Source organism: Canis lupus, chromosome 28, assembly GCF_048164855.1.
Source record: "Canis lupus baileyi chromosome 28, mCanLup2.hap1, whole genome shotgun sequence".
NCBI lineage: Eukaryota > Metazoa > Chordata > Mammalia > Carnivora > Canidae > Canis > Canis lupus.
The window spans coordinates 19,596,099-19,622,246 of NC_132865.1; the positions used below are offsets into that span (position 1 = coordinate 19,596,099).

Here is a 26,148-nt window from a genome sequence, read left to right on the forward strand (position 1 = left end):
AATAGGTGAGAGGAGCAGTCTGTATTTTGAACTAAAGGATAATGAAGGAGAATTGGTCTACCAGATACCAAAACATATTAATGCAGGAATAGACATCAAAAGAGAATTACTCTTTCCTAGGCCTTTTTATATATATAAGATTGTAATATATAGTAAATTGGATGTCAAAACCAATGAGAAAAAATATTTACTAAGTAATCTTATTAGAGAATTGGTAGTCATTTTGGGAGAGAAAAATTCACATTTTTACTTCATATATAAAGTATTTCCTATGGATTGAATTAAATATTTTTTTAAAACGAGAGGGACGTCTGGGTGGCTCAGTGGTTGGGTGCCTCCCTTCAGCCCAGGACGTGATCCTGGAGTCCCTGGATCAAGTCCCATTTCGAGCTCCCTGCATGGAGCCTGCTTCTCCCTCTGTCTATGTCTCTGCCCCGCCCCCCCACCCCCCACCCCCGTGTGTCTCTCATGAATAAATAAATCTTTAAAAATAGAATAAAATAAAACAACAAGAGAAATTTTATTTTTTCTAAATTTAATTATCAACTCTGTAGGAAGGAAAGATTTCTGAAGTTAAAAAGAATCACAAAGACGTTAAATAGTTTTATGAAGGGACGCCTGGGTAGCTTAGTGGCTGAGCATTTGCCTTTGGCTCAGGGCGTGATCCTGTCCGGGGATCGAGTCTCACGTCGGGCTCCCTGCAAGGAGCCTGCTTCTCCCTCTGTCTTTGTCTCCTGCCTCTGTGTCTTTCATGAATAAATAAAATCTTAAAAAAAAAAAAAAATAGAGAGGCAGGAGACAAAGACAGAGGGAGAAGCAGGCTCCTTGCAGGGAGCCCGACGTGAGACTCGATCCCCGGACAGGATCACGCCCTGAGCCAAAGGCAAATGCTCAGCCACTAAGCTACCCAGGCGTCCCTTAAATAAATAGTCTTATGAAAATTTAAACCTTTCAGAAAAACCTCAAAGCACAGTCAACATAAGGTTTAAAAATGTGAACAATTATAGCTTTATTAAAAATAAAGACCATTTATGAAAATTGTTTAACATAAATACACTTAATTAAAAACATAGGCCAAAAATTTGCAATAAAATAATTACAGATTTAATATTTTGAAACTATTATTGAATTGGCAGAGTTGACTAAAATGAATGCAGTGCTGAAAAGAGTAAAGGGTAGAATAGTACTTTATATTTACTGATGGTATAGCAAGTTCAGCAATATTTAACAAGCTTAAAGTTTAAGATCAAGCTTTTTGTCTGTTACCAAACTTGAGAGTAATCCATCCTAAGAGAATCATCTTTAAAACAAGAAGTGTTTTGGGCAGCCCCGGTGGCACAGCTGTTTAGCGCCACCTGGAGACCTGGGATTGAGTCCCACGTCGGGCTCCCTGCATGGCTGCTTCTCCCTCTGCCTGTGTCTCTGCCCCTCTCTCTCTCTCTGAATAAATAAATCAATCAATCTTAAAAAAAAAAAAAAAACAAGAAGTGTTTTATACATGGAATGTTCAGTGGGGCATTATAATGTACTCTATTTCTTATTCTCCGTATGCTATTTTCCTGAAATCATTCTTGCATAGGCACACACAAAAGCACCCTTCCTCAACAAACCCTTTCCTACACACACCCTATTGGGAATTCTTTCACCAAAATCTTGCTGATTACTTTCTGTTTTAAGGAATCTAATAAACCTTATTACCATGCCTAGAATGTTGATTTTGCTTTAGTTTTTAAGAGATCCCCAGATAATTCTGATACAGCTTGTCACTTGAGAACTACTGTTTCAGGGATTCTGAGATACAAAAGGACAAGTTTCGGGCAGCCCGGGTGGCTCAGCGGTTTAGCGCTGCCTTCAGCCCAAGGCGTGATCCTGGAGACCCAGGATCGAGTCCCATATTGGGCTCCCTGCATGGAGCCTGCTTCTCTCTCTGCCTGTGTCTCTGCCTCTCTCTCTCTCTCTCTCTCTCTCTCTCTCTCTCTCTCTGTCTCTCATGAATAAATAAAATCTTAAAAGGACAAGTTTCCATATGAAATGAGTAATCAGACTTAAGTAATTCTGAGCACTGAAGGTCTGCTAAAGCGTTTAACAAAAAACAACAAAAAAATAAAATAAAATAAATCATTTAACAAGACCCTACTTTAAGTAAACAGCCCTTTACTTCAGTTTACATTACTGACTTCTCATTCTTTTTCATCTTCTTGCCGTTGAGGACCAAAAACCAAACTGCCTCTTCTCTCTGCGCCTTTACAAGGAGGCCTTCCAAAAAAAACAGACAAAGAAACAAAATTTTGAATGTCACAGACCCATTTGTCTTAGCATAGAATGTAAGATTAGTCAATCAAGAATATTGACAAGCCTAGTCATTCCATTTCAACCTGAACTTCACTAATAATAGAAAAATCCCTCATTGCCTTCTCCACAGTGTTTTTAAACCACTTGAGTTTTCTATTAAAACTGAGAAATTTCCTTAGAGGAATGAATTTTTAAAAATACATATATTTTGAAAGTATAATCTTTGCTATTCTGTGCTGCCTCAATGTTAGACAGTGTGTTCCTATTTTTTTCCCTTCCTTCCCGGGTAGGGAAATTTCAGAAAGATTACAATCTTTCAGGCCTTCTAATGCTGCCTTATGAGAAGTCATTTATCTAAGAATATTCCCAGAATCTCTCATTATGTGTTTTAGAATAAGAAATAGAGAAAGGTCACATAGTGAAACTAGAAATATCAAATAAATTCTTTAAAATAAAATACACTTCATTGTAGCAGTTATTTTTCATAGTAATTTTTATCTGTTAAACCAAGAAATGTATGCTTTCATGACTAAAATAGAAAAGTCTTTGAATAGTTTAAACTATTAAATTCTCCACCTTAACCAAGAAATACAAAGAAAAGAGAGGTTTCTCAAATTAAATTAGCCTCTTAATGTATACTAGTCCTGGGTTTATGTAGGAATTCATTTACTAATAAACAGATTAAAAGTGTCTCCCTTCCCTTCTACCCCCAAATACAAATTAGCCATTTTAAAAGGACCAGATTCTATTTCAACTAAATAATAACTATTCTAGTTCAGGTTCTGGTCCTAGGTACAGATAATTTTTTTCATTTACAGATAATTCTGTTTAAAACATGCTCAGTGATTATTCGTATCTCAATCTGTTTTCTACTCATGCTTGAACCCTGCATATCTGAATCATTTCCTTCCCAGAATCTCTCTTTGAATCAACAGTTTGTTCCATGAGTGACCCTTATATGAAATCAAGGACAGGTAATACTAGTTATACTTTGAGATGATAGAGCAACTGTTCTTTCATAAAGGTGGGTGGGTTTAGACAATCCTTCCTTCATCTTTAAAAAACTAAAGCATTTTAGCTATATAGCATATATTATCTTTGCCTTTATACATTTCAGAGTGAGTTATAAACAATGTGAAAATAGCTCAGATGTCAGCTTGTTTTTCTGTTTAGCTGCTTTAATTCTAAAAGATCTTCATTGATTGATCATGTTATCCTTTTAACACCAAATTATCAAGAAATATGGACTTTTGTTATTTCTTAGTATTATCTAATTCTGGAAGGATTATAAGGTCAAATCAGAGTCCCGAATGTGACCTGCAAACCTAAACAAAAAGATCAGAGACTGAACAAAGATTTGCTTAGAATTGGATGAACTCATTGAATCAAGATTTCAGTTTTTAGAAGCCAAGCACAATTGTAAGCCTCAGGTACAAGCTTCACAGTCCTCTGTGGTGCTGACCAACATAGTTGGGTCAGTGTGAGTCAGTGTCAGTATTTGTAATCAAAGAGGCAAGAGAGGTTTCAGTTTAGATCCATAATACCTGTGTACTTCAGAGGGGGCTTCCTGGATGCAGTATGGATGCACTATTAATGAAAAACCATTATCTCCTGGTTTTAGAAGAATAAGATTCTACTGATACACCAAAATTGAGCTCTCAAATACCAGTGTTAAGTTCCTGAAAAAAATCCTCTTTCAACTTAAATTTGTGCATCTTCCACATTGTTAGTATATCTTGAAAATGTAGGCCAGTTATTGCTACCCTACTGTTAACTGTCTTTGTGATATCATTCTTTGTGCATTTCAATATGCATTTCTTTTGGGATTCTTCTCTAGCTCCTATTAAAGTATAAAAAATTATTGATATGTGAACACATATTCCTTATTGTTACTTACTTGAAGTTTACTCTTAACCTGTCTCCCAGAATTCTTTTATAGTTTCTGTTCACTAAAGGATTATGGTCCATATCTGCATTGGAATACAAATACTCTGTGTTGCAAACTTAGGCCAGAGGTCTATATGTTTTAAAAAACCAATTAAACAGAATAGGATTAAAAAAAAATAAGGGAAAATAAACCAAATAGGTATTTGAATAGACAGCTCATTTCAGCATACAAAGGGGCTGAGGAATTCAGGGCTAGAAATGGTCCTTAGAAAAGAAGTGTATACAGTTTAGTGCACAAATGAATGAATGAGCCTCAAAGTTCAAAATCATAAAATAGCCATAATTCTTGAAAAAGATAAAAAGTATCTTTTATGAGATCATAAAAATATTTCAATAAGATAGCTAATAGAATCCATTAAATATGATCCATCTATTTCCAGGCTCCAAATTGAACATATACAACTTAGTTTCATAAATGATTGCTTTCCACAGAGAGCAGTACTGACCTGGTTCCTGAAGCATTTTCCTTAAGGTGATAGAGAATTGAGCAGTAGAGCTTAAGACTGTAATTGAGTATTCGCTTCAGAAAACTAGGCTTACAGGAAATAGAATGGCATATGTTTAGATGTTATGAGGAGGAACTGAGTTTATAAATTTGGGGAGGAGTAGAGGAATATCTTTTTTTTTTTTTTTGGAAACTATAGACTGCATTCTGGTTCCATTCAGCTGGGACATTTCCTGTAGAATTCTAAGGATTACAAGGTGATAGGAACATAAAATCATCTCAGACTAGTATTAACAAACTTTTTCTTCCTGCCCTATAGCTGTCCGTAGAATTACCTCCATTAATTGTGAACCTTTTTATATTTCCACTACCTTTTAGGATTACAGAATTACTTTCTAAATTCCTAAGTCCAAATTTTTACCCGTTTTAGCAGTTTTTTCCCCTTTATTTCCTCCTAGATAACAATTCTCTTGTCTTTGAAATCTTTCTTGAATTGGTTAATCAAGACAACTTTAATCCCCTAAACTGTTGAGAGACAAACCTACATGTAAAGATTTATTTTTGTCTTTCTTGGAAGTAGGATCCCACCTTCGTATCCACTGACTTATTACTGGATTCCTTTTTCCCCACTTTATTATTACTGACTTATTACTGGGTTCCTTTTCTTCTAGACTTTTGTCTCTGGAAATATCTAAGGAGATGATTTCCAATATAATGTGATGGTTGTGGTGTCCATTAAAATGTGCTGGTTCTGATACTCTGGGGAAAACTGTATGGCCTTCTTTTAATATAATTCTCTCTCTTAACTTCCTAAAAGCCCAGTGAAGTTAGTCATAGTAGATGTCATCTTTAGAACTGGTTATTGTATATTATATTTGAGGGTATACTTTCAACAAGGGCTTCTACAGTTCCAGAAAAAAAAAAAATTTAAATTGTTAATCTGATTTCTTTTTTTCAGACCTTCATCTTACTACAAATACTTTAGCCAAGAGGCTAGATAGATTTTGTTCTTTAATCACGTTTTGTAGACTTACATCTGTCTTTTGATCCATGATGAGTTTATTCTAAAACCTCTTTTTTTGTAAATTATCTTAGTATTTAACAAATGATTTTTTTGCTTCTTGGTGATAGCTTTTTTATTTGGGGAAAAGTTAGCCGTGGCATTAGCTCATACTTGTTTCCATACTTAAGTATTTGCTCATAGATTCTTTGATTACTTACAGCCATGACGGATTTATAATGTTGTAAGTCCATGTGTCCCTGTGAGTCCAGCTATAAGAGATAATTGAACTCCATTTTCAAAACTTATTTATTAGTAAGTTTATTTCGCTAGAGTATTCAAGGCAGAGAGTTTAGTATTAATCTTAATTTTTTTTTAACCTCTAATCCAAGGTAGGGCTTGGGCTAGGGAGAATAGCTTTATTTGGATTTCTTAACCATTTTTTTGGTGGGTTGGAGCATATTCTCCAACAGCCTACTGTATTGAAAACTTCCAGAATGGATAACCTGATGGAGATAGATTTGTTATTGCCTATCAAAGACGGTATGTCTATGGGGATAAGAGCTTATTATTATGAACATTAGGTACATAATGTTCAAGATGAATTTTGTCTCACTTTTCTTATTGTAAAGATTGACATGTGGTAAGATACTTAGAGTTTGACCTGTTAGGTAGAATTTAGTGCCATCTCTTAAATTAGAGATGTAAGTGTGATTAGTTTTAGTTTTTTTCAAGGACCCTAGTGTTATAAATTACTCTGTTGGAAGAGTGATGTTTTAAGGAACCTCTTTACATTCTTAGGTTTGTTCTGTATTCATGACATCCATATCTCCTCTTTAAGTTTCACAGTAATTTAAGAAACAGATACTTTCATGTGACACTTAGAAGCTGCAAACTATCCACTTATTTTCTTAAAGATATTCTTTCTTTAAAGATTTCTAATGATTTAGGTAAGATTTATTTTAAAAATCTAGTATATTTCACTCTTTAAATTTCCCTTAAAGTACAGGGTGATGGGATATTCTATATGAGTTTGCCCAGCATAGAAATCAGACTTAGAGGTTTTTAGCTTTCATTGAGTCATTGGGAATGAGGACTTTTATTAGCAGTGTATCGATCTTAACATAGATCCTAACGTAGTTTGTAGTTTGGGCAGTTTTTCAGAAATGCTCTCATGAGAGCTTTCACAAGTCTTGGGTAGTTTCCAATAGTCTTGCTTCTTTCTAAAGTTGTTTTCTAAACAGTAACTAGACTTCAAATCCTTCAGATATGTCTTGTGAAATAATTTTGTAAAATATATTATGAACCCCACAATTATATGTCTTACATAATGTGTTGAGGCTACCAGAAGGCATTTCTAAACCTGTGGGATTTTTTTTTAAATGACCTCATTTGTATATGTATCTATACTTGCTGAAAAGTGTATTTTTTAAATGTATTTTCTTAAGAGAAATGTATTAATTGATTTGGCAATGATAATTCATTTGTAAAGTTATTCCTTTCTAGACTAAAGACACAACTTGAATTATTCTGTGTTAAACACCATGACATTGTTGGTCAGGAATTTACTTCCTTTCTCATTACAATTTAAAATTGTTGCCCAAAAAAGAACTCTTAAGACTGATAAATCCTGAATATGTGCTATCATATATCAATTTATTATTTTAAATAGAACTGACATACTGATGCATCATCTAAGACTTGTGTGAACTACTATTTCCGTTAAAGAATAGAACTTGATTTGTTTGTCAGTATATACCTGAAACAAACTGGACTTTTTATTTGCAAGGGTTGGGGGAGGCAAGTCAGACATGTAAACCATGTTCTTCTTGCTACTTGAAATTATTTCTGTGTTAGACTAACTTGTGGATTTTACTTATGCATGCTTGACTTTTTTAATTATCTTTTTTTTTTCCTTTTCTTAAAGATGATACTTGTTGATGCCACTGTTATCATCCTCCTAGCAGAAGATAGTCCTACTGAGAAAATGAGCACTTTGATCATTCAGTCTTTGAACTTTAACCTTTGACTGGAAGTGACCTATAGGCAATGAAGACTACTTCCTTTTACTGCATTTTTACTCGTGTGCATTCTGGGCGCATGTTGATCGCTGGTTCAGTCCAGGCAACTGACATGCTTTTATTAGTCATACAGTATTAATGCAGGTGTCAGGAAATGTCAATATAATTCCATTTTTTATTTTTATTTTTTTAAGCTTTTGGAAAAGTTCCAGGTCCTCATGTATTGTGCAATAACAATGACTTCCTTGGCGGTTTTGGGACGTTCATTGCCGGCAATGGACGTTTAACAGGAAAATTTTTCATTAACTCCTGCCACCCAATAATTAATGCATGATGGGGCCTATGAAATGAGCTTATTGGTTATAGTGGGATTATAAATAAAGTGAGGGATCCAACATTACTTTGAAAGTCACCCCAACTGTTTATATTTGGATTCTATGCACTGTGATCCTGAGGTTAACAGCATGAATTAACATGCGTCTTTGAAGGACTATAATGAAAGATCATTGAGTATTTATTGAATTGTTTATATCTGCTGTCAAATTGTTTTGACATGTAAGGTTTTCACGTAACATTGGCAGAGAGGTACAATATTGTTATCCCTATGGTGAAAATAAATTCATTTGTTGTATATAGTTCCTCAATCTCTGAAGTAAAGGTATGAATAATCTAGGGTATGAATGGTTGAATCAAGGCTTGATTTTGGAAGTAAGAACAATGGCAGTGATGATGCAATTGCTGCAGTCCTTCACTGGGGCTTGTTTGTACAGTAACGATTTTTCCAAGTAGATTACACTCTGTTACTTCCTGCTAGCCATCAGCATGAGCCCTACTGCCTAAACACTATTTCTTTTATTTATGTTTGGAAAATCCATAAACGATTTTCATTTGCAATTTTGTTTCTTTTGTTATGTTTTAAGTCAAGTTTGAATGTTATAGTACTTCAATTGAAAAGCTTTTGTCAAGTTTTTTCTTGTAAATTTTCTTTACTTGTAAGTATCATTTGTCCTTTATTCCTGTACCCTAAAATAAGAAATACATTTTTGACAGAGGCTTAATGTTTTAACAAAAGAGTGTGGACATTTTTATTTTAAAATTTAGGCAAAGTACACTATAGAATGGTATGTTTGCTTATTTGTCTCACACAACCGTGCAGTTTTTCCTGGAGGGATTTGTTTTGTTTTCTTGTTGTTTAAAAGACTTTGCTTACAGCTAGATAAAATTTTTCTATAGAAAAAAATTGTTGAAACGTCCAATTCTCAGTACCATGTAAGTTAATGATACTGCAACTAGGTTCTCTTTTTAAAAAGCAATTATGTATTTTATAAATTACCTTTTCACATATGCAAAAATCTGTTTCTACTACAATGTTATTTTTACTATTGCCTGTTGCACTCTTTTTGACATATCCTGCAGTGAATAAATATATGGATCAATTTGGGCTTAAAAATAAAAGCCAGTTGGCTGAAAGATTTGAAGTATGTACCCCAGCAAAACATCCAATCAATAATTGGCAAGGAATATTTTCAAAAATTGTTTTTAATCTCTGTATAGATGACATTTTGTAGCTTTGTACATGTTGTTAATTAAGGGCATATAATTTTACACTCTAAAAGTATAATTGCTGAACTCAGGGGTGGGTAGACTTCAAAAATATGTCTGCTGTAGAATAACTTGAAAAAAAAATTAAAACTATGGCCAGCCACCAAATTGTGGACACTGTTTATACTATAGTTAGCAAATACCACTTTTTTAAAATTAAACACTTTTTGTTCTTTCTTGACTAGATACATATAAGTTCTCACAGTAGTCTCTATCAGTCTTATCAGTTGGCCTGTTTAACCAAGACAGAAAATGTTTTTTGGAATGCTTTGAGCTACTCTTAGTTTTTAACTGCTTTTTAATATGAAAATTGCAGTGGCAAATTATATATTTTTCATATTTTACACAACTGCTCTAAACTACTGATTGACTTGATCATTTTCAGGGGTGAGGGTGGGGGGGCGGGGGATCTTTCTCTGTACTGCTGGTCCTCGTACTAAAAATCTTTTATAAAGCAATGACCTGTGACATTTATTCACCAAAGGAATTAATATACCAGGTCAAAGATTAACAATGCTGTCCTATAGATTAATAGGTCACATATAGCCTCAATTGAATTTTTAAAAATAAAAATAGCAGTATTTTAACATACCTCTTTCTCTACATAGAGATACCATAAAATAAAATGAAGTAGAGGAAAGTAAAGGAAACCAAATAATATCAGTACATTTTATCGTTTAAAAGAAGATAAGATGAAATATCCTAAAATATAGAAATATCAACCACTCAAAATTTGCAATAAGGTAACACCTTATTCATTACATTACTCCCTTGAATTTAGGAATTATTGGAAACTCCTTTGCACTTAGATTTAATTAAATTAATTTTAAATGTAAGTTACATTATTAAAAGACATAAGACGTTTACCTAAGTCATTGCTCTAGAGAGGGCATTTAATGGCTTTGTAATAATAAAAAGAATATTTCTCTGTAGTGTGTTGTTGAAGGACAACCAGAATACCAAGAAAATGTACATAGGATTATGCTACTTCCCTCTTCCCTAGCTCTATGGGGCACTATCTGTTGCATAGGCCTACAGAATTATACTTTCATATTTAGACAATATGTACTCTATTTATTTATTTATTTATTTATTTTGAGGCCATTCTTCTGGTTTGCCAAATTCTGTTAAGACAGTGATACATTCATTTCCTTATTTTGCATGCTTAGATCATGAACTTGGTGCCCTTTCAAAAAATTATATTATGTCAAATAGGTATTAATGCCATAGATTTTAAAGAGAGAAATGGTTTTCAGTTTTTTTAAGATAAATTTTTTAAAATAAATTTTATGGCTGTTCTCTTAAGGAATTTAATATTCCTCTCTAAAGGACTTACTTGTAGTGGATGAATTCCTCCTTTTAGCTAGCAGGGAAATAAAGCTTTTTTTAATCCCCAAAAGAAAATGCTAAAAAATAGCTTTTATATACAGTTCATCTGGAGAAAGATCTTAATCCTTATTGTTTTGACTACGTATATGAATATTTGGTATAAAGTAACTAGGATAGTTTATTAGTTTTTCCCTTCTGAAATTTTAAATATATGCAAATATATATCATTAGATTCCTGTGGTGAATAATAATTTCTTCAGATTCTAAAACAGGTATCTAGTGACTGCTTAATTATTTCCAGATCGCCTCAAAGATGAATTGACAAATAATGGAAATGAGTAGTGATATGAAAATGGTATGTAACCACATATTACTTGTTTCTGGTAATCAAGTCTTATTTTTTAAAAAGCCTATTGTTTTTGAGAATTGAGATATTTAAAACTTGTTAAAGCTTCTTCCTAAAAATAGAAGAGAAGAGGAGGTACTGTGTGTTCAAAATTTTTTTAAATAAAGAATTCAGTGTCACTAGTTCTAAGCCTTTATGGTTACTGCTGCTTATATTTCTCGATCTCACTTTTATTTAGTTTTTTGTATATATTTTAGCTGAATGGTTAGGGTTTATTAAGTGTATATAAATTGGTTTTCAAAAAGAACTGAGGCTTATCCATATCTTTTCTGAGGATTCTCTGTGACCAAAATCAGCTACTGCACGATTCTGTGTTATGCTAATTCCTTTGCATGATGAAGATCTGTGAAGGTGTCTCTTAATCTGCACCCTTTGGCCCTAATCCTCTTTGCAGTCTGTCTGTTCTATTATTTTTCTTTCTTCCTGCCTAGCAGATGTCCAATATGTCTGTCTTCAGTTTTCCTAAGCTTTCCTCTCTCCTTCTCCTGCCTTCCTCCCTTTTCGTCCCTTTTCCTTTTTTCCTTTTCTTGAGGTTAGGGAATCCAGAGAAGGAAGATTATTGAAATTACATCAGAAATTTTTCATAAAGAAAAAGACTCCTTCCTACAAATAAAATACATAGAATTTCTGAAACCTTATTTTGGTTCATCAGTAGGTGGCTAAATTTGTTGAATAATTGACTACTTGATAAGTGAGCTGTTAACTAAGTAGTTTAGTTCTTAAAAATGACATATTATCGAGGGAGTTTTGTTTTACTTTTTTGGATGTTGAATCTCCCAAAGCCTAATTATTGCCCAAATGAATTAAATTACTCGTTTTGGTAAAGTGTTTTTCCATTTAAGTTTCTAAGCTATTTTTGAGATTTGATTTAAAAAAAAATAATTAGTGAGAGACTTGTTTTCTCAGCATAAACTGTGCATTAAAGACAGGCTTGCATGCATCATTATCATTAGAGGCCCGTGGAGTCCAGACATGTACTTCAAACTTAGATCTTTATCCTTCAAGTTTATGTTCTGCTTCTGACTATGGTCCTGATAATGGAGGTGTTAATTGTGATTTTAATTCTCAGATGTTATTGGGATTTAAATTTATGGATGAATCTCTGGAATAGTTACATGAATGTCTTTTTTTATGAAAATGTTTTTATAAAACAATATAATATCTGAAGACATTATGAATATATGAAAGAAATGCCTGAATAGAAGTTGGTATATTTTAACATGCCTAAAGAACTGCAGTTGTGTAAATTGAGTGCAGTTGACAGGGAAAAAGAGAAACAATTCCTTGATGCATACATTGTCCGGGTTTTGTGAAAAGTTTGCTTCTGCAGTAATTCTGAGCTGCTTTCTCAGTGGCAAATCATGGTTCTGGGCTTTGGCTTGTTAGGTGTGACATCGCTTGTCAAATTGAGAGCTAAATGGAAAGATTGAATAATCCCACCTCTCTAATTTTAAAGCCTGAAACAAGTCGAGTAAGGAATGTGGTAGATTGTCAGATACCATGAAAATAAGTGGAAGTCTCATCATAGTTAACCACAGATGATTTACATAAATGCAAATTGATTGGCAGGCTGGGGTAAAATAATTATTCAAGATTATTGTATCAGTTATCTAGTATTAAGAATTAAGTCCTTGTGCAAGTTAAAATGAGTTTGTTTTTAGTTGGTACCATTTTTCTCTCAATATTCAGAAATACAAATTGTGCATTTTATTAATAGGAATGGAAGCTCATGCTTGATTTGAATAGGGTGGATGTATATATATTTTATAAATTCAAGTTGTACCATATGTAAAGCTACTGCTTTTTGAATAGAATATAAATGTTAAGACAAATCTATATATTATATATTTTTAAATACATGTATCAAACTTTTGTTAGTTGAATATAAATTACATTGTGTGCTTTATGGAATTCAGTAACTTTTAATAATAAAGCGGTTGTCATTGATTTATTTTATGTAGACTTGAATATTAAATTGGATAGATATTAAATCTCTTTGTAGTTTATAATGTAAAATTTACTTTGTACTAGTTTCTCTTTACAGAGGACTGTGATCTTCAAAGGATTGTCAAAAGAGTAAAATATCCAACTCCAAAAATAATTGCAATAGAATGAAGATAGTCACTAAAGTGCTTTTATTTTATTTATTTAACTGATCATGTTTACTTAGTGTAGCCCAGTGTATTTTAGTGATTCTTCATGCTTTAATTAAAGAAGTCCTGATTCAAAGACTGGTGTTTTCAGAAAAGGTGGAAATTGAGACCCAGGCACTGCTTAGAGTTACCATGAGTCTGGTGTTGCTGAACTTTAAGTTGTATGATAAATACAGATCTACTGTAGAGAACTTTGGGATGCTTTCCTGAATATACACACAGATCGATCAACTTACGTAGTCGAGTGACTCCTGAGGCTATAAGAAGAGAAAAGGAGATAAGCATCTCTGTTATTCATAGCAGGAAGAAACTTAATATGCTCAGCTGATATTCTAAGTTTTCTATTCATTGGAGATCTGCTTGCCCCAGGAGCATCTTACTCTTCTTTGAGAGACCTGTACTACCTTATTTCAACTTGCTGTTTCTGCAACCCTCAACAATAGCTGGTTAGATAAATGCAAGATCCATCTTCCTTTGTACTTCAGTGACACTCTCTTCCTTTATTATAATCCCTAAAATAATTTCTACCTCTTGTAGAAGATTTAAGCCACTGTGGATAAGTGATTCTGTTGAAGTCCCTATATTCCTTAGTACCTTTCACACTAACATACAGCAAAATTAAAGATGAACTGAATGATGCAACTAAGGGTTTTCTGTGCTAGGATAATATGGGCCAAGGCCACAGTGGTTCCATACCTATGCTGTTGGGAACTCCTATCAATAAATCTTTTAAATTGCTTATGAGATTTCTTTTTAATGTTTGCTTAAGGCAAAATATGTAAGTGGAAGTACCCATCTGCTCTTTCTAGTTCAGTGGATATGGAAATGTTCTAATAAGGAAAGTTGAAATAAAGAAACTAAGGTAGAAGATATCTTCTCATATAGGTACTTGGCCTTCAAGGACCTATTGTGGGTAGATAAAACTCAGGCAAGAACCTAATGAGGATGGCTCTGTCCTGCAGAAAAGGTATCTAACAACATTAAAAATTTTTATGTCCTCTCTCACATCCCCAAGAACATACTTCTCTTTTCTTTCCTCTCACAATGGTATTTCTATATCCAACCTAGTTATCCAAATGAAGAATTACCACTATTTCCTAGTCCCCTCTGACATTTTTTGTCATTAAGCTCTATTGAACCTATCTTTTAAAAAAATACCTGAAATCTCTCCCTTTCCTCCAGTGCCCTTGCCTGATCCTGATGCTCCCAGGCTGCTCATCAGCCATCCACACTTTGTTCTGTGAATAGTAGCAAAATAAGATTGCTTGTGCTTTGCTCATGTTCTTCCATATTCCTAGAATGTTTATCATCTGCTTTCCTACCTGAAAAGTCCAGTTCAGATGTAGTAGTTACAAGGTTATCTTTCTCCTCCCCTTCCCACCCCTTTACCAGTTTTCTATCCTGGATTCTTTAACGGAAGGACAATGTCTCAATGGTGCTTGTGTCCCCAGCATGTAGCACACAGTACCTATCCTATAAGCTTTTAATAAATGTTTGTTAAATAAATTTGATTGTACTTGCATTTTTATACTAACTTTTCCAAAGAAACTTATTCAGGTGCTAGCAGTTTTGAAACATACATTTAAACCACCATCTGTGTGAAGTGCCACAACAGAACATCCTACCCTTCCTATCCCAGAGAGTTCGAAAAAAATTGCTTTGAAGTAAACCATTAACCATTCTTCACCGGTTATATTCTTTTGTTAAAAAAAATGTTCTCATACTTTTGCCCTATCTCTAAGGTAAATTAGTTACCTTGAATATATTTACAAATTAAGACTATAATTGTTTTAAGCTATGTCTGAGGAGACCTGAGATCATAAAGGTAAACCTAATACTCTTTAAAAACGGACATTAAACAAGTACTTAGTACCTCCTATGCTAAGAAGGACGACAGATAAAAGAAAGCCTATATCTTCAAAGGGCCTGTGTTACAGGCGGGGTAAGAAAGAAAAATAATACAACATCAAAAGTGACGAGCCCTAAAAGATACAGATAAATAGCAATTTTTGGTAATCACGGAAATGAGTTGACTTGCAATAACTGTGAAGGCTTGAAAATTATAAACATTGTAGATGGATTCTAGGCAAGTTCAATGATCCCAAGTTCAGAAGCCTTGGGACAGATTTCGTGTGAAGGCCAACCTGGATGATAATGTGGCTGGTTCACAGTCAGCCAGTGGGGGACCAACAGCCAAAGGCCCAGTGATGTAGAGCCTTTAGAGTGAGAGTAAGGTTGAAATTCGTCTTTCAGTTTCTACTAAACAGCTGAGCCTAGCACTCTGTTCCTTTCATCCTTAGGGCATTCATTTACCAGTTCAGATTATAAAGCTGAGCCACTGTGTTGACAATATCACAGGGAATGTTGCCCAGAAAACAAGATGAGGAGTCTGAACCACTACACCAGCATCCCACCCATCAAAACTAAAGCCAGAAACCAGCAGAGCTCCATCCCTAGAGTAAAGGTCACATGAGGCAACAATCCTGATTGAGATTTTCATCTTGGAGTGGCTCAAGGAATGTCAGACTTTGAACTTGGATTGAAGTGAGGTGTCTGGCAGTGTCCTCAGAGGTGACCAGGGACAGATGACAGGTGAAGGAAACTATTCTCTTCCTTGGTCTCAGATTATCCTTATAAGCAAAAACACAAGATAATCACTGCACACTCGCTACACTGACCATACCAAGTTTTAGCAAGGATGTTGAGTAGTGGGAGCTTTCCTACACTATTGATGGCTAACCATTTGGCAGTTCTTAAAAAGCTAAACATGAGGGCCCCTGGGTGGCTCAGTTAAGTGTCTAACTCGATCTCAGCTCAGATCTTGATCTCAGGCTCGTGAATTCAAGGCTCACGTTAAACATGTCCCTACTATACAAATCAGCATTTCACTGCTAGGTATTTACCCAAGAGAAAAGAAAGTGTATGTTCACAAAAAGACTTGTATGTAAAAGTTTGTATCAAGTTTGCAAAATACCCAAACTGGAAACAGCACAAATGTCCCTCAGTAGGTGAATGGGTAGCCAAAGTGGGATATCCATACATTGGAAAACTACTCAGCAATAAAAAAAAGGACTGAAACATTGATAAATTTCTATTATGCTGAGTGAAAATGCTCACACAAAAAGTATGCTGTTGTTCTATTTATCTAAAATTCTAGAAAATGCAAACTTACAGTCCCAAAAATCAGAACTGTTTACCTGAAGGTCTGAAGTGATGGGAACAAATTTTTCGAGGTGATGAATACTTGATTATCTTGGTTTCACAGATACATATGTATGTCAAAATTCATTAAATTCCACAGTTTGAATATTAATAGGTTACTGAACATTATACTTCAATTAAAGAGAATTAGGAGATTTTAAGCAATAAAGACAAAGAATGGCAGTGGCCTAAAGTGGAGTATAAGAAAATGGGCAAATTTAATCATAGTCAACTTGCCCAAAATTACAGCGTAAAAGTGATGGAGCTGGAATTTAAGCCTGAGTCTGACCAAAATCCATGCTCTAAGTACACTTATACTTAACATGACCCTCATATTTCTGTCCTAGACAACTGAATGGAGGCTGATGAGTTTCACAAAACACAAACTGGGGGTTAGGGTCAGGTTTGAGGGAGGGGGTGTGTGTACCTCCTAGCACCAAGTACCGTAGTTTGTGTAGTCAATTAGTGGAGAGGTGAGCTGAAGTTTTTGGGTTGCAAAGATAGTGAGACAGTGATAAATTTTACTTAGTTCATGAGCTTATTGCCTATTGACCATCTAAAAAAGGAATTTATATTTTCTAGTCTAATAACCTAACCAATAAATTAGATATTTCTCAGTGTCTTTGGAGTGATCACCCCTAACCACCTTCACTCACTGGATTTAACTCAGAACATTACTGCACTTCTGAGTAAATCTTACTAGAAAGTTCTTTCTTTCAGACTGAAGTCTGCTTACATACTCTATCCTGGATTAAAGTGTGGTCTCACCCCCCCTCCCCCAAAGATAAAGTTTGAAGTCCTAACTCCCAGTATCTCCGAATGTGACCATATTTAGAAATGGAATTGTCGAAGTTAAGGTGAGGTCATACTGGAGGAGGTTGGACCTTCATTAAATATGAATGATGTCCTACGAGTTGGAGAAGACACAGAGACACGGGCACTTGTTAACAATGATGTAATGCATCTACAAGCCAAGAAACCAAGAATTGCCGGGAACCACCAGTTGCTGGAGGAGGCAAGGACAGATTCTTCCCTCAAGCCTTTGGAGAGGAGAGCATGATCCTGCTGATGCCTGGTCTTGGACTTCTTGCTCCAGAACTGTGAGAGAATAAATGACTGTTGTTTTAAGCTATTCATTTTGTGGTACTTTGCTAGAGCAGCTCTGGGACACTAATCACACACTTTAAATCTCTTTTTTTCCCTAGTTCTACCTTCTGGAGACACATGGAGTAAGTCCTAGTCCCTTCTCCAGATACTTCAGATGTTTTGAGAACTTTTTTTTTTTTTTTTCAGGAAGATATCTCCACTGTTTTTTTACACGACACATCTTCTTTTCTTTCTTTCTTCTTCTTTTTTTTTTTTTTTTTTTTTTTTTTTTAAGATTTAACTCCTTTATTTTAGAGGCACGAGTGGGAGGTGGCCAGAGGGAAAGAAAGAAGGAAAGTAGACTCCCCACTGAGTGATTTCCCATGGAATCATGACCTGAGCCAAAACAAAGAGCCTGATGTTTAGCCAGCTGAGCCACCCAGGATCCCCACCCTCACCCTGATACATTTTCAAGTCCTTTCATTATTATTTTGTAGGGTCAAGATTTTCAAAGATGCTTTAAAGTGTGGTAACCAGAACTAATCTTACTACAAATAGTTTGATCTACAAAGAGAATGGAATTTACTCTCTGGTTTAAGTCAGGTTTTCAAGCTCTTTATCAGAGCTCTAGGAATTACTTGGAGGACTTCAGGGGGCAAACCCAAATATATTTCATATAAATTCTGCATAAAATTGCATTAGGAGAAGGGGTTTGCTATTTAGAATGAGTTTGGAAAACAGTGGTTTAGATGATACTTTTAATAAAGCCTAAGATTGGGGACGCCTGGGTGGCTCAGCGGTTGAGCATTTGCCTTCCAGCTCAGGGCATGATCCTGGAGTCCCGAGATCGAGTACCACATCGGGCTCCCTGCATGGAGCCTGCTTCTCTCTCTGCCTTTCTCTCTGTGTGTCTCTAATGAATAAAATCTTTTTAATAAATAAATAAAGCCTAAGATTGAAACCAGTTTTTTGGCAGCCATGGCCCATGATTTTGATCAGTAAAAGTAAAATATTTCACTTGTATCTGTGTAAGGTTGTTTTTTGTTTGTTTTTTGCAGGGAGAGGGGGGTCCCATGCAAAATATGTTACTTATTCCCATAATATTTTACTTTGTTTACTTCTGCCATTCTGTTGGGTCTTGTTTTGTTTTGTTTTTTTTATTCATCATGCACCGTATCTTCTCTTCCTCCCCTTCAGTACCACCTCTAAGCATTTCTACACCTTTTCAGTGTTTAAAAAAGCAAGTAAGGACATGAGTCTATAGCATACTATTTAGTGTCTGCAGCACTGTGTTACTGAAACCCTTAAACTACTATCTGCTATTTTCCTATCAAACGTCAAACTGATCTCAGGCCACATTTCTATATAGTTTATCAAAGAAAGGAGATGCTGGTTATTCTAGTGGAACTCATTCTTGGTGATCTTATGCTGGTTCCACATGGTCTTTTCTTTAGTTTCCATTTGAATAACTGAATTCTGCATAATGCTTTGTGATTTCTGATCTGTTGAAGTGTATGCATTCCAGTCTAAAAAAATACATCTCTCTTTCTTTCTCTCTCTCTCTCTCTCTCTCAGTCACAAAGTGGGTGTGACTGCTGTGGGACTGCACCATCTCCCTTCACGAAATAACCTGGTTATTCGTGACTGCTGGTCAGCTGCAAGCAGTGCAGTTAGCTGGTTGGTATCCTCCAACTGTCGCTCTTTAGGATCTGCCTCAGATTTAGAGCCAAAATCACACTTTTCCCAAGCAGTTCCCTGCCAATAACATGGCCTGGACATTGCTACTGAATGTGGGACTTCTGTACTAGGTAATCGTTGCTAATCTTCCAGTTAGATCAGCGACACCTTGTCAGATCTACATCTCAGTCTGTCGCTCTGCCTATCCACACCTGCTTCCTCCCCTCTTTCCCTTCATAGGCTTCAGATCTGCATCGCAGTTTGGTTTTCATAGCCCAATCATTATCATCCTCATCATCATCCTCATCCTTCTCCCCCCGCCTCCTTTTTTAAGTAAACTATACACCCACCATGGGGCTTGAATTCACAACCGCAAGACTGAGTTGCATGCTCTACCCTGAGCTAGTCAAGTGCCCTATTCCAATCCCTTTATAATCTTTTACAAACATTGTACATACCCTTACCCACAAGAAACTTTGTGCCCTACCAATACCAGTGTCTGCTTTCTGCACCACCAAAATCAACACAGTTGGCACTGAGTGTGGTCAAGAAGAAGGTGGTTAAGAGGGAGTTTTGAGACCCATTCACTCACTGAGGACCCTATCCCAGATTGTGTTTGGGGCATTGATAGCCTCTGCCACAGGTGTTACGTGGCCCAGTTGCTAAAACTTCCACAAGTGGTGGAACCACCAAGTAAGTGGTGGAGGAGACCACCATAGACAGTGCAATAGTTCAAGCATTTGAAAAATATAGCAGAACAATGAACATAAGGACAATGAGGGACGCCTGGGTGGCTTAGTGGCTGAGCACCTGCCTTCAGCCCAGGGCGTGATCCTGCAGTCCCGGGATCGAGTCCCACATCGGGCTCCCTGAATGGAGCCTGCTTCTCCCTCTGCCTGTGTCTCTGCCTCTCTCTCTATGTCTCTCGTGAATAAATAAACTCTTTAAAAAAAAAAAAAAAGGACAATGAAATTGTCTAGTTATTAATAAATTGTATTATCTTAGTTTTAGTCTACTTGGGCCACCATAACAAAATCTTACAGATGGTGGCTACCACAACATTCACAGCACTCAGAGAGAGAGAGAGTGTGTGTGCACTCTGCTCTTATAAGGGCATGAATCCCTTCATGAGGGCCCCACTCTCATTATCTCAGCTAGACCTAATCTTTTTTTTTTAATTTTTATTTATTTATGATAGTCACAGAGAGAGAGAGAGAGAGGCAGAGACACAGGCAGAGGGAGAAGCAGGCTCCATGCACCGGGAGCCCGACATGGGATTTGATCCCGGGTCTCCAGGATCGCGCCCTGGGCTAAAGGCAGGCGCTAAACTGCTGTGCCACCCAGGGATCCCCCTAATCATCTTCTAAAGGCTCAATCTCCAACTATCACATGGGAGGTACGGCTTCAAAGTATGAGTTAGGAGGGGGTCAGATACATGATTCAGTCCATAGCATCTCCTATAGAGAGATAATGCAAAGTTGAGGGCAAAGAACAATTGAAAACTGATTCTGAACACTAGAGGGCCTCTTCAGTGATTGCCAAAGAAGGTCTTATCTCAGACTTTGGTCTGCATTTAAAAAAACCTTGAGTGGCATGTGGCTGGCTCAGTCAATGGAGCATGAGACTCTTTGTCTTGGAGTTGTAAGTTTGAGCCCCACAGTGGGTGCAGAAATTACTTAAATTTTTAAAACAAATGCATAAAAAGGGGCTTGGGTTTCAAAGATACTTGGATGCTCAGTTGGGACAGGTCTCTTATGGGAAGGTCAGTGCCCTAATTGGGACAACTTGACTCTGACACACGGGATGGCAACATCTGGGTGGGTGACCCCAGAGATTTTTTTCTCCCTGACTCCTCTGTAATTTTAGAGCCTATAGAGGTGGTCCACCCTCCAAAATAAGAGCTGGAGTACCCATACACTTCTCTGTGAGAAGACCCATCAGGGACCTTCTCAGGATCTACCCCCACCTCTTCTAGCTGCGAGGAACATAAGTCAGTTTAAGAAATAGTATAACCTACCTGGAATATGCTGAGTCTAATAATGGAGGAAAAGAACTATTGCTTTGGGATCCTTGAGTGGCTCAGCGGTTAAAGCGTCTGCCTTCAGTCCAGGGCCTGATCCTGGAGTCCCAGGATTGAGTCCCATGTCAGGGTCCGTGCATGGAGCCTGTTTCTCCCTCTGCCTGTGTCTCCGCCTCTTTTTCTCTCTGTGTCTCTCATTAATAAATAAATAAATAAATAATCTTAAAAAAAAAAAAAACTATTGCTTTTTTTTTATTTAATTTTTTCCAGTGTTACTGAGGTACAGTTGACATATAACATAAATTTAAGGTTTGCAATGTAATTATTTGATATACATATATATTATAAAATGATTACCACAGTAGGATTTGTTAACCTCTCCATCACCTCACATAACTACCATTTCTTTTTTTGTGGTGAGGATATTGAGATCTCTTAGATCTATCTTTCTTTCTCTCTCTCTTTTTTAAAAGATATTATTTATTTATTAATGAGACACAAAGAGAGGCAGAGACATACACAGGAAGAGGGAGAAGCAGGCTCCTGCAGGGAACCCAATGCAGGACTCAATCCTGGGACCCCGGGATCATGCCCTGAGCCTAAGGCAGATGCTCAACCACTGAACCACCCAGGCATCCCAACTCTTAGATCTTTCAAGTATATAATACAGTAATATTAACTATAATCATTAGGTCCTGATGCACATTAGATTCCAGAATTTATTCATCTTATAACTGGAAGTTTGTACCCCTTGTCTAAGATCTCCCTGTTTCTCCCACTTCCAGCTACTCTTAGCTATGAGTTTGACATTTTTAGATTCCACATATTAGTGATACCATAGAGTATTTCTCTCTCTCTCTCTCTAACTTACTTCATTTAGCATCATGTCCTCAAGGGCCGTGCCTGTTGTCACAGATGACAAAATCTCCTTTGCTATGGCTAAAAAATATTCCATTTTATAAATATCACAACTTCTTTATCCATTTTTCTATAGATAATGGACACTTAGGTTGTTTCCATATCTTGGCGATTGTGGACAATGCTGCAGTGGACGTGGGAATGCATATAGCTCCTTGAGATCCTGATTTTGTTTTCTTTGGATTCATACCCAGGAGTGGGATTGCTGGATCATATGGTAATTCTATTTTTTAATTCTTTAAGGAACCTCCATTCTTTCACCATGCTTGCCATTGTGGCTGTACCAATTTACACTTCCACCAATAGTGCACAAGCATTCCCTTTTCTCCACATCCTTGCCAAAACCAGTTATCTCTTGTCTTTTCAAGTAATAACAATTTTAACAACACAAGATGACTTCTCATGTTCTTGCTTTGCATTTCCCTGACAATTAGTGATGTTAAGCATCTTTTCATGTACCTGTTGACCATTTGTATGTCTTTTTTTTTAAAAGAGAAATCTCTCTTTAGTTCCCCATTCTTAAGTATTTTATTGTTTTTGATGTTGCGAATAGAATTGCTTTATTTCTTTTTCAGATATTTGTTATTAATGTATGGACATGCAACTGATTTCTGTATATTGATTTTGGATCCTATACCTTTACTGAATTTGTTGATTAGTTCTAACAGTTTTTTGGTGGCATCTTTAGGATTTTCTATTTATGATGTATAAGATCATATCTTCTGCAGACAAAGGTAATTTTACCTCTTCCTTTCCAATTTGAATGCCTTTTATTTGTTTTGTTTTATTTTTAGATTTTATTTATTTATTCCTGAGAGACACACACAGAGAGAGAGAGAGAGAGAGAGAGAGGCAGAGACATAGGAAGAGGGAGAAGCAGGCTCCCTGCAAGGAGCCTGATGTGGGACTCAAGCCTGGACCCAGGGACCACGCCCTGACCCAAAGGCACACAGACACTCAACTGCTGAGCCACCCAAGAGTCCCTTTTTATTTCTTTTTCTTATCTGATTGCTCTAGCTAGGACTTCCCGTACTTGTGTTGAATAGGATTGGTGAGTGGGCACACTTGTCTTGTTCCTGGTCTTAGAGGAAAAGCTTTCAACTTTTCAACCTTTCGCCACTGAATATGATATTAATTTTAGGCTTGTCATATATGGTTTATACTATGCTGAGGTACATTCCTTCTACTCCAGTTTATAATAGTTTTTATCATGAAAAGATGTATTTTGTCAAATGCTTTTTCTCTTTTTATTTTCATTCTGTTAATGTGATATACTACATTTATCACTTTGCATTTGCTAATATTTTCTTTAGAATTTTTATATCTGTATTCATCTGTGATATTAACCTGTAGTTTTATTTCTTGTAGTGTCCTTACCTGGCTTTGGTATTAAGAGTATTAAGATAATGATGACCTTATAAATTGAGTTTAGGAGTGTCCCTTCCTCTTCAAATTTTTTGGAAGAGTTGAGAAGGATTGACATTAATTCTTCTTTAATGTTTAGTAGAATTCACCAAGAAAACCATATGGTCCTGGGCTTTTCACTGTTGGGAAATTTTTGGTTACTGATTCAATCTCCTTACTCATTATTGGTATGTTCAGATTTTCTATTTTTTCATGTTTTAGTCTTTGTAAGTTGTGTGTTTCTAGGAATTTATCCATATCTTCTAGTTTATCCAATTTGTTGGCATATAGTTGTTAATGGTAGTCTCTTATGATCCTTTGTGTTTCTGTATTATTAGTTATAATTAGTTATACAATTTTACATATTTAAATCTTATCTTTTTATAGTCTAGCTAAAGGTTTGTCAGTATTTTTATCTTTTCAAAATATCAGCTCTTAGCTTCACTTTCTTTTCTTCTGATCTCTATCTCGTTTATTTCTGCTCCAGTCTTTGTTATTTCCTTCCTTTTACTAACTTTTGGATTAGTTTGTTCCTCTTTTTCTAGTTCTTTGAGGTGTAAAATTAGATGTTTTATTTGAGATCTTTTTTTCTGAATGTAGATGTTTATCACTATAAACTTCCCTTTTAGAACTGTTTTTGCTGCATCCCATAAGGTCTGCTACATTATATTTCTTTCATTGGCTTCAAGATAGTTATTTTCCTTTGCCTTCTTTTTTGATCCATTGGTTTATTCAGGAGTATGTTGTATAATTTCCACATTTTGCTAAGTTTTCCAATTTTCCTCCTGTTATTGATTTCTAGTTTTATGCTATTACTATTATGATCAGAAAGTATACTTTGCATTATTTCATTCTTCTCAAATTTATTAAGATTTGTTTGTCGCCTATCGGATCTATTCTGGAGAATGATCTTTATGTACTTGACAAGAATGTATATTCTACTGTTGGATGGAATGTTCTGTACAATGGACTGTTAGATCCATTTGGTTTAATACTTAATTTTTTTCTTTAAGTCAGCCCTACACCCAATGTGGGGCTTGAACTCAAAACCCCAAGATCAAGAATTGCATGTTCTACCAACTGAGTCAGTCAGGCACTCCTTCATTTGGTTTAAAGTATGACTCAAGCCTGTTTCCTTACTGATTTTCTGTCTGGATGATCTATCCACTGTTAGAAGTGGAGTATTGAGGTCCTCTACCATTATTCTATTGCTGTGTATTTCTCCCTTCAGATCTGTTACTATTTGCTTAATATATTTAGGTGCTGTGATGTGGGGTGCATATATACTTAAAATTATTATATCTTCCTGATAAATTCACCTCTTTATCATTATATAATGGCCTTCTTTGTCTCTGTTACAGGTTTTGACTTAAAGTCCATTTTGCCTGATAAAAGTAGAGGTACTCTGATCACTTTTAGTTTCCATCAGCATGGAATATCTTTCTTTGTCTCTTCACTTTGAACTTATGTGTGTCTATAAAAATGAAGTGAGCCTTTTGTAGTGGCATGTAGTTTGGTCCTTTTTAGATTCATCTAAACACACTCTAGCTTTTGATTGGAGAGTTTGATCTATTTACATTTATAGTAATTATTGATAAGTAAAGACTTACTAATGCCATCTTATTGTTTTCTGGCTGTTGGTAGTTTCGTGGTTTCTTTTTCTCTCTCGTTACCTTTGTGAATTGATGATTTTCCATGGTGGTATGCTTTGATTCTCTTCTCTATCTTTCATGAATCTACTATAGGTTTTTGCTTTGTGGTCACTGTGAGGCTTATATAAAATATCATGTAGATATTATAGTCTATTTTAGGCTAGTGACAGCTTAACTTCAATCACATACAAGTACTCTGCCCTTTTACTTCCCTTCCTCTTATATTTGATGTTAGAATTTAGCTTCTAATATTGTGTATTCATTAACAAATTATTGTAGCTATAGGTATCTTTAATACTCATGTCCTTTAACCTTTATCCTAGAGTTAAGTGATTAACACACCACCATATTATTAGGTTTTAGGTATTCTGAATTTGACTATATATTTACCTTTACTGATATGTTGTATATTTCATATGTCTTCATGTTACTAATTAGTATCTTTTCATTTTATTTATTTATTTATTTATTTATTCATTCATTCATTCATTCATTCATTTATTTTTAAAGATTTTATTTATTTATTCATGAGAGACACACACAGAGAGAGAGAGGCAGAGACACAGGCAGAAGCAGGTTCATGCAGGAAGCCCAACGTGGGACTCGATCCCCGGTCTCGAGGATCATACCCTGGGCTGAAGGCAGCACTAAACTGCTGAGCCACCCGGGCTGCCCATATCTTTTCATTTTAGCTTGAAGAACTCCATTTATGGGATCCCTGGGTGGCGCAGCGGTTTAGTGCCTGCCTTTGGCCCAGGGCGCGATCCTGGAGACCCGGGATCGAATCCCACGTCGGGCTCCCGGTGCATGGAGCCTGCTTCTCCCTCTGCCTATGTCTCTGCCTCTCTCTCTCTCTCTGTGACTATCATAAATAAATAAAAATTAAAAAAAAAAAAAGAACTCCATTTAGCAATTTTTGTAAGGCAGGTCTAGGGGTGGTGAACTCTCAGCTTTTCTTTATCTGGGAAGGTCTTTCTCTCTCCTCCATTTCTGAA

At 35.8% G+C, this 26,148-nt stretch overlaps 1 protein-coding gene across 7 annotated transcripts in view; it reads left to right on the forward strand.

The window, feature by feature from the left end:
* UBE2W (ubiquitin conjugating enzyme E2 W) overlaps positions 1-26,148 on the forward strand; it is a 111,274-nt gene that overhangs the window by 65,672 nt on the left and 19,454 nt on the right. The window contains exons 6-7 of one of the 7 annotated variants that reach the window (XM_072804201.1): positions 3,207-3,266; positions 7,612-12,993. The exons of 5 other annotated variants lie outside the window; for them this stretch is intronic. In XM_072804201.1, coding sequence (XP_072660302.1) covers positions 3,207-3,266; positions 7,612-7,625 — 74 coding nt within the window. In that variant the 3' untranslated portion in view covers positions 7,626-12,993. Of the gene's footprint in view, positions 1-3,206; positions 3,267-7,611; positions 12,994-26,148 lie in introns of those variants that run through there. One more of the 7 variants, XM_072804204.1, reaches the window with a different exon arrangement.